Source organism: Diachasma alloeum, unplaced genomic scaffold (genome assembly GCF_001412515.2).
Source record: "Diachasma alloeum isolate Michigan unplaced genomic scaffold, Dall2.0 Dall_scaffold_00681, whole genome shotgun sequence".
Classification (NCBI taxonomy): domain Eukaryota; kingdom Metazoa; phylum Arthropoda; class Insecta; order Hymenoptera; family Braconidae; genus Diachasma; species Diachasma alloeum.
Window position 1 is genome coordinate 330,410 of NW_021680813.1, and position 9,716 is coordinate 340,125.

A 9,716-nucleotide genomic window follows, 5' to 3' on the forward strand; every position below is an offset into this window, starting at 1 on the left:
GTTCAAATCCCGGCCGGGTAGAATAGTGCGATCTAACCATTTAAAGTCTTGATCATTATCGCAGTATACCCTAAGCGGGTCGAAGCGATGTAGTAAAATAACGATTAAAAAAACGTCTATTTTAATATACAATAACATCTCTGGTTACAATACATAATATATATAAAAGATGATACGAAGAGCAGTAATACAACAAAATTATGGCGTTATACGAGATCGATGACCATTATTGTCCATTATCATTTATTCCATATCTATTATTTACATAATATCATAGCGTTACATGGCAGATGTAAAAATAAAATAAATATCCTTCATTACAGTTTCACCAATATCCTCAGTTGATTTGCCACGAGAACTTACAGTCCACAACTCTTAACCCTTAAGTATTCGCATAATGAGGGAATCCCCGCAGTTTTTTTATTTTTTCGTTTCACACAAAAACTTTGTGAATGAAAAATCCATGAAAATTTGTACTCCTACTTTCATATATATGGGACACATCAACATCTTTTTTTCAGTCCAGACTTGCATCAATGAATTATTAAAATCTTCTGACTCGCTGAAAATCCCCCATGTTTAACCTCAAAAGTTCATAATTTTGCGCTTTTTCAAATTGAGTTCTTGGATTATCTGACAACTATTTCGCTTCCATACCGCCATTTCCTATTCATTGAAAGTTCAAAATTACCTCTGAACGTGGAATAAATTTTTTTGTTCAGCTTTTTTTTCTCGAAATCGTATAATACATGGGGCGGGGATTCTCTTACCGTACGACCAACTACGTTTGATGGAAAGCTGCGACCACCTAAGGGTTAAATACAACAATTCCTCTACTTTTAAGCGGCTAGAGAGTGGCTATACCTGCATATTGAGAGAAGTAGGTATTTTTAGCGACGCCCTCACCAAATATGAAACATTTGGTTTGACAGGTGACCCTCGCTATTTGTCGGGATACCTATATCTGTTTAGCTGCCAAACCAGATTTTATATTTGCTCTATTATTTACCCCATTTAGCGGATAAAATGATATTATAGCGTTTTTCTTGCACCACTTGCACCACTGTGTCAAGTAAGCTCGCCGCGTTTCTCAATAACCGAAAAAATGTTTGTAGTGTTTCCGGAGTGACAACGCCATTGTTAGCTGTCACTTGTTTTACCGACTGAACAAAAATTGAGAAACGCCACACCAATTTTTTTGGTTACTGAGAAACGCGACCGGCTTACCGACGCAGTAAGTGGTGCAAGAAGAAGGCTCATAATTTGTAGGAAAATATCGTATTTTCAGCTCTCTAATAAAACTGAGCATGTCGAAAAACTTCGCCTTTCTGAATATGCATCGCTACACCAGAGTGACGTTAACATATCGTATGAATAAATTTATAGTATTCGATGATATTATGGCAAACGTTCAAACCTTCATTGTAATATTAGACATTTGTAAGCAGCTTAATAATTTCAGTAGAAGATTATTAGTGTGCGAAATTCTGCAAGTGTAATAATTACATTACGTACATAATATTTTTCGGTATAAAAAAAATTCACAGCTTAAGTGCTTGACTTTTTCACTTCTCCAGCCTCGTGGAAACATATTGATGCTGAATTGATACAAAATCTCTTCCTCGTTGGCTTTGGCCCATCATTGAATACATGACCCAAATGTGCTCCGCAGTTTGAACAGGTTACCTCCGTCCGCACCATATCTGGGTTTGCGATCAGCAATAGTAGATTTCCACCAACTGTTTCGCGTCGTTTATTGACGCAGTTTTTTTTTTTTCAATTCGATGATGGATGGGTGAGGGACGCAAGAGGAAAGACAGAACAATAGAGTGTGATTAAATTGAGACCCACACCGTTTCCTTATTGCTGCCATTCTTATTTTTTATCTGAACGAGATAAATTTACGTTCAACGAATTCACTAATCAATTTACATAAAATAATTTTAGTTTTCTGAGTCTTCACCAAACAGAGCAGAGAATAACCTAAATCAAAGATTCCAATGCTTTTGACATTTGACAAAACTGCAAGTCACTCTTCTATATAGAACGCATTTAGTCCGCATGCTAGTTATATGGTGTTATCTCGAAAAAGAGGTCCCCGGCTAAATATGATCGACATATGCTAATTCGAGGGTGTAGAACACGAATATGTTGGTTACTTTTCCTTCCGGTTGGGCGAGCACATTGTTATTAACAATTTAATTGTTTAAATCGCCATAACTCGAAATCTATTAATGCTATCGAAAAAATTTTCAAATAAAAAATATTTCTTTCATGAAAATGAACATTTTTTGCTCTATGAATTTTTCTCCCAACATAGATAAAAAGATATCGGGAGTGGGAATGAAACAGGCGGTGCGGCAGTCCTTACACTGCGTGTCAGCGCACTGGAGTGCATTCAGTCGCGACCTCGAACGAGATAGGAAAAAATGGTTATGCAAATGTAATACCACGAGAGCTCCACAATTATCGGGTATTTCCCGATAGGTTCGTTGCAAACAAACGAAGGAGTCAATTCTTTCAAGCTAAAAACTTGAAAACTTCGTTTGTGTGCAGGGAACCTTGAGGGAACTACCTAATTAATTTTGAAGCTCGAGTTGTATTCGGGAGAGAATTTTTCCATCCAGATTTCGTGCAAGAGAATTGCACCATGAGACGAAATCAATCTGTCAGTTTTGACGGTTCATTCAATTGAATGATCTTTTATTTTTCTATACAGCAACTACCAGAGAACATTTTCAAAAAATTATCAGCTACAATACCCCAAGACCTTCAAAATTATCGGCTATTTCCCGAATGTTTTGTTGCATAGCAACAAGAAGGATCAGTTTTGCAGATTAAAGTAAAAAATTCTAGGCAAGTAATCATAATAATTTACTTAGTTCAATCTTTTCAATTACCGAAGGTTTACAGCAAGGAACAATAAACTCTCCTTCGACCTTAATAGTAATAATAATACCTTCTCTTTAGCATACGCGGATGACTGAATCATTTATTTAGCTGGAAAACCCGAAAATGAAATTTCAGAAAAATTAAATATAATCGTAAATAAAGTTATCGAAATGTACGCCAAATAGAATCTCAAAGTTAATCCGACGAAGATCGAATCAATTCTATTTCGAAACACGCTCAGTTATTATTCTAGTAAAAGAATAGCCACTATTAAGAATTTTGAAATCAAAATTAAGGACCCAGTTAGCAATGAGGAAATATTCATCCCTAAAATAGAAACAGTAAAATATCTTGGAGTTCACATAGACTATCTATCAAAATGCCCAAAACACTGATATACAAATTGAAAAAGCCAGAAAGCGCTATAAATCGCTTGGCTTCCTATTTCATAATAAATTTATTAATAAAAGAGCTAGGGTTATTTGTTATCTGCTTCTATTATATTTAGACTATTGCTTACATATGCAACAGAAATTCTCTGGAATATGGGCGCCTATCAAATGGAGTGCCTCAGAGTTTTCGAAAGAAAATGTCTGAGAGCATGCCAATTTATGTATAGATCGGTTCACAGCAATTATTATCATCAAGTTAACAATAAAGTTTTATATGACAAGGCTAAAATCCCTCGTATTGACAATTTTATTCTGCGATTAGCGATAAACTACTATAATAAATTAACATCAATTAAAAATGATACCATTAATGCTCTGGCGGAATTCCCAGAAGACGAGGCGAAAGACAGGGCCAGATGCGGAGACAACCCACAATTCTTTGTTTATTATGACAGAATTGGTCTATTCCAAGATGAATGGAATAGCTTTCTAGTGCGCTGACGCGCAGTGTAAGGGCTGCCGCGTCGCCTGTTTCGTTCCCACCCCCGATATCTTGTTATCTATGATAGTTAGGAGAAAATTTCATAAAACGAAACATGTTCATTTTCATGAAAGAAATATTTTTTGTTGGAAAATTTTTTCGATAGGAATCATAGATTGCGAGTTATGGCAATTTAAACAATTAAATTGTTAATAACAATACTTTCGCCGAACCGGATGGAAAAATAACCAACATATTCGTATTCTACACCCTCGAATTAGAAAATATCTATCATATTTAGTCGGGGACCTCATTTCCGGGATAAAATCATACCCAGCGTGAGGACTGAAGGTTAACATTAATTAGTTTGGTAGCAGGGCGAGAAAATAATGCAACATCTCTACGAATTGGAATCAATGAAAATATAATTGAAATTTCAAAGTTGCCCGTGTTTACAGCAGCTTTAGTTCTCATTTTTTTAAATGATGTAAGTCCACTACAATCACACTCTAAGCAGTCATGCAGGAAATTTGGTAATGGACACTTTATGTACTGTTTTCCGCTCTCTATTGAATTATGACAATCACTGATTATTATGATATTAATCATGCTCTCTCAGAGACTTCGACAGTATATTTCCTAATATATTAGAGCATCTGACCAAAATATAAACCTATTTTTAAATTTCAGAAATCAGCACATCGGAAGTATAGGAGGGGTTAAAATGTAGCAAAAATAAGGGTATTTTGAAACTATAACGTATCGAAAGTAAGCAAGTACCGATACAGTAAGATATCCAGAATTTTTCTCATATCCAATTCAGAATTTTTGAACATAATATCCATAGATTTGTCAATATTCTAGGTAGTGAACAGTACCATACCGGCTTACTTTCAGGGTGCAACGTAACAAATTAAAAATATACGTTGGATAAGAAAAAATGATAAAAAAATTTCTCTAATCAAAGTTAATAATAGAGGTGAAAAATTTTCACGTACCATGTGAGACATCTTTGGTTAGTTTGATTCGGCCCTGATCCAAAACTTCATTGAATGCCGGCCAACCACACCCGCTATCGTATTTGGTATCAGAGGAAAATAATTCCTGGTCACATACTACACAGGTGTATGTGCCCTTCTCATAGCACTTGTTATAGGCCCCAGTGTATGGCCTGAAAGTAACGAATCAGGATTAATCTGATATTATGATGCAATTTTGTTAGAAACATATAAGCAGATCCACGCCAACGCAAAAATCAGCAGGCCAAAAAAGTCGATGATAGAGTTTTTTACGGACGAAAAAAATTAATATAAAAACCTATCGAATTCGTTAGAAAATTCTATTGAAATTCTATTGAACGGCTCTATTAGTTTTTGGCCAATTCTATTGAAATGTTCAACAGAAAATATTCAGTAGAAAAAGTCGGCAATTATCCCCTCAATAAGTGAATATTCAATTAAATATTAGTAAATGAAGGTAAGACTCATTATATCTCTTACTATTCATCTATTTTCAGTATATAATTAGAGAAATAATAATTTTTCACTCAAAAAATCATACTGAACATGAATAGTAAAGGACATAGCCAAACCTCTACCATTTGTTAATATTTAATTGAATATACACTATAATGTATGAATAATAGCCACTTTCGGCCATTTTCAATACTTGTCTAACTGAAAACAATAATAACCGCCGTATCATAGCGAAAGACAAACACTAATTGGCACCAAAATTCTTGTAATTTCATTGACATCTTTTAATGAAAATTTCACTTTAAAAAAATAAGTTTTTGAGTAATTAACGATTGAAAAAAAAACATTGCCTCGTATAAACCCCGTCAAACTGAAGATAATGCTATACATAACGTCTCATTTTTAAGGGTTTTTCGTGTTTTTTGAGTGTACCAAAGGGCGATTTTATAGCTTGAAAGTGCATTGAGATATTGAGGCCAATTTGGAACGAACAAAAATTATTGATAAAAACTCGAAATTTTAAAAAATCATAATTCCCTTAATTGAAAAATTATTTCATCTTTTTGCAAAATTTTTGTCTAATGAAGTCAAAACAAAAATGCCCAGCATCGACTTTTTTAGCCTGCTGATTCAGCTTGGATCTGCTCATGTACATTGAGGAAGTATAACACTACTCATATTCGTGTATTTTTAAACCACTTTGGCCGTGGGGCCAAAAGTCATAGGCACATGCTCTTGAAAAAGTTATTTTTGTCATGTGTCATCCACGATACTAAACATTACAGTAATACGTTCTCAGCTGCGGGTAAAGCCATACTAATTCTTGGAAATAGCATACTCTGTAAAATCAAACGAGCCACATATGGAGAATGACAAATCATTTTGCAAATGTGATTGAATGAACCACCCTCTTGCCACTCATAACTTGTAAGCAATAAAAACCAATAGTTCTAAAATGACACTAGGAGATCAAGCCTCAAAAGAACTTGTTTACATTCGATCCATTGTTTGTCATCTCTTAATGTTTATGCTCGTCCACGTGAAATACTTTTTGTGACTATTGAAATCGAGAATATCGTACCTCTCAGTCCCCTTTTCCTGAGTAACGTGCCACTGCAATGGAGTCAACCGCTTTTTCAACTCCTCCTTATCAATTTCTGTTGTCATTCCTCTTGTGATTCCTTACAAATTGATAAATAATAAAAATAAAATAAAAGAATGGATTATGAGCGTGCAGCGAACCACCAAAAAAATGTCTGAAGTGTTCACGACACGAGTGAAGTTTCCCTGACGACTAACACAAATTTATCCCCCCCCCCCCACACACACACACACCCGAGGAAACGTGTTGGCATAATCATATCCGGGATTCATAGTTGCCTTCTAACGGTGTATAACTGCTACAATACCCACGTCCAAAACAACCCAGGCCATTAGACATCAAATAATAAAAATTCTATAGTTCTTCAAAGAATATTGCAATTACTAATCGATTTATTCAATTATTATGATATATTATATGTACGTTTATCATCATCACTGGGGGGTGAACAACGGTAGGTGTGTATGTACAACCCGCTGTTGATGAGTCTTGGGTATTACAAATAATGAGAATCCGTTCTCTTTCATTTTTGGTTCGTTACGCATAAGATACCATGGTTAGGCAAAAAAGAACCCATACACCCAAAACCTGCGTAAACGCATCCAATTATATTATATTAAGGATTTCCCGTCGGTTTTTTCTTTCGGGATTCCTATTCGATAGTTATGCATTTAAATAATGGTTAAAAGTAGACCATTTCTATTGCAGGTAGCATCCTCTAAATACATTCCATTCTATTTTATTCTCTACTCCAAATTATTTGCCCGCCTTATTGGAGTGGAGGCAGTGCCGTGTCTTCTCATTCTCCATGTACAGTGGGACTGGTGAAAGAGTTCCACCGGGAATTATAGGTTATGCATTGAACTCCCATTCCTTTACCACTCTTCTCAGGGGCCCTATTCTCGGTGTTGGTGAATTCTCCTTCGTGCACGAATCGGCGATCGTCAACGAATGTGCTATACAACTACTATACGTAGTTCGTCAACGATGTCGATTCGTGGACGAAGGACTATTCACTAACGTCGAGAATATGGCTCCAGGTCCAGTACTAGATGTCTCAGTTAGGGTAATCACGGTTTACCTACCTTTCACTCCGAAGTTAAGGATAATCGGGCGAGCCCGGAGGGTTCGAAAAAAAGCTGCCATTTTTCTCTTTTATTTTTTACGTATTCTTTAAATGATGGAAAAGGCGTGTGCAAAGTTTCAGACTGCTGGGAAACATGGTTAATTTATTATTAACACGTGATCTTCTGGAAATCAGAAAAAAAACAGCAAAACCCAAGGAAAAAAAGCAGCCAAAGTCATGAAACTTTAGACCCATTTAGAACATGTGATCAATGATTTTTTTAGTGAAAAAGATGGTCGCCTAGGAGCATTGTTTATTAATAATGGCGAAAAAAGTACTGAAAGATGAAATTTCTGCGCACGCAGCCCAAACGAGCAGCAACGTCTCAAGTACCGATCGGGTGGGGGTAGCGCGGTCAATTTAAACGTCTCTTGAGAGAGAGAGCGATGAAGCGTTGTGATTGGAGCTCCCTCGAGCCAGTGGTACCAGCTGCTACAAACTCGGGTCTACAACTCGGGCCTTCAATTGAAAGCCAGAGTTGAAGACCCGAGTTTGTAGCAAAGATGTCAGACAAGATATGAATGTTTTTTTGGGCTCAAACGAAAGAGCGGGTCGAAAAATGTCAATAACTAACGACTTGTTAAGGATGAGTTGAAATTACTCCCTATAGACACGTCAACAAATGCGGGTCACTGATGCTCATATTCAAAATACTCTATTACATCAATTGTTTGCATTCGAGAATTGTGTTTCTGCCCAATTTTATAAAAAATTTACATTTACTCATTTGCTTTTCCATCCATCTATTTGTAAAATGCCGCTTTCACCCCTACTATTTATATTACGTAATTAGAAGTAGTGGCGCCTCGCGTGTACATTTGTTTCAACTCTGTCCCTGCTCCTACTGCGAAAAACATGGCTTTGGTAACTGCTCGTGCCGTTTTAACTCCAGGTAAAAAAAATACTATTAAATATCATCAGTTTTTGGTGACTTTGAACCTTTCTTTTGGTTTTTAAATGCATGATTTCTATGTTTGCGCTATTGACGTTCAAATACTTCAATATGAGTGAAGAGAATTTGCACGTGAGAGTGTGGTTATGGGCAATCCCTCTGATCATCTAGGAAAAAGCTATTCAAGATAGTAAATTGATTTATTAATTTTAGTGATTCGCAGGACTATCAAGCAGATCCTGTTCAGCCGTCACTTTGTAAAATGCGTAAGTATTTCGGATGAGCGTCGCTCGATTGTTAGGAACTGACGCAATTGTTATATTTTAATTTTTTTCCCCTACAGCAACGGAGGAATCAAATCGGCGGACAAAGATTTTTACCGCAAGTGACACAACAGAGATTTTATGCTGAGAAGAAAGTATTCAATAGGGACAAACCACATTGCAATATCGGTACTATTGGTCATGTCGATCATGGAAAAACTACCCTAACTGCTGCAATAACAAAAGGTATATTATCATAATAAATAATGAGAATGGGGTGAAGTAGAATGAGTTTGTCGAATCTTTAAATATTTTCAATAAAAATAACATGAATTTAGTAATTCTACGTCACAGACAAGCTTAAATCAAACCATTTCCAACAATCCAAATTATATATTCTCGTTTGTTGCACTGTTTCGATAATTAAAAGAATATTCATTCACTCGAACATTATAAATCATAAATATATTTTTCTATTCGTCGCTTGAAATAATGAGGAATGGAGGTCTTAAGGGGAGACTACCTACTATGAGTTTAAAACAGACTATTAGAATGAGATTTCTCCTACATTGAAGATGGATTATATGTGTGTAAAAACGAATAATTAGTGCAAAAATACATTGTTTATTTTTCGTTTGCCCCGCAGACGCTTAAAATGTTTGAAATTTTTTTGAAAAAATGTGTGTAATAACAATTACGAATTAGTTTTTTGAAATGCAACTCCTACACAGCTAATGTCGTTATTATTTTAATAAAAAATTGCAGCATTCATGTAAAATAGCCCGAAAAATATTTCTGAATCGATAATATATTTTTAATATTTTAAGGATAATTTTTCTGCCTATTGAGGTGAATGGCGTAAATTTTTATATCAAACAAAACTAAATTAGCTGTGGAGGAGCCAAATTTCAAAAAACTAATGCGTAATTGTTATTGTACACTTTTTTTTTTAATTTTGAAAAGAAAGAAACCTCGCTAGATCAAAAATTGGAGACCCTGCACTATTTTTAACATTTTAAGCGTCTGTGGGGCGAACTAACAATATACATGTATATATATATATATATATATATATATATATATATATATATAT

General features: G+C 35.3%; 2 protein-coding genes across 4 annotated transcripts in view; one reads left to right on the plus strand and one right to left on the minus strand.

Moving 5' to 3' along the window:
• Positions 1–216: 216 nt before the first annotated feature.
• Positions 217–9,716, minus strand: part of LOC107044126 (methionine-R-sulfoxide reductase B1) — a 10,053-nt gene continuing 553 nt past the window's right edge. Inside the window, exons 1-4 of one of the 3 annotated variants that reach the window (XM_015265888.2) lie at positions 7,428–7,461; positions 6,322–6,421; positions 4,764–4,936; positions 217–1,739 (exon numbers count right to left, since the gene is read on the minus strand). In XM_015265888.2, the coding sequence (XP_015121374.1) occupies positions 1,549–1,739; positions 4,764–4,936; positions 6,322–6,407 (450 nt within the window). In that variant the 5' untranslated portion in view covers positions 6,408–6,421; positions 7,428–7,461 and the 3' untranslated portion in view covers positions 217–1,548. Of the gene's footprint in view, positions 1,740–4,763; positions 4,937–6,321; positions 6,523–7,427; positions 7,462–9,716 lie in introns of those variants that run through there. The other 2 variants (XM_015265889.2, XM_015265890.2) reach the window with 2 other exon arrangements.
• The window catches only part of LOC107044124 (elongation factor Tu, mitochondrial), a 5,270-nt gene continuing 3,808 nt past the window's right edge, over positions 8,255–9,716 (plus strand). Inside the window, exons 1-3 of the mRNA XM_015265880.2 lie at positions 8,255–8,360; positions 8,574–8,626; positions 8,704–8,869. Coding sequence (XP_015121366.1) covers positions 8,324–8,360; positions 8,574–8,626; positions 8,704–8,869 — 256 coding nt within the window. The 5' untranslated portion in view covers positions 8,255–8,323. The remainder of the gene's footprint in view (positions 8,361–8,573; positions 8,627–8,703; positions 8,870–9,716) is intronic.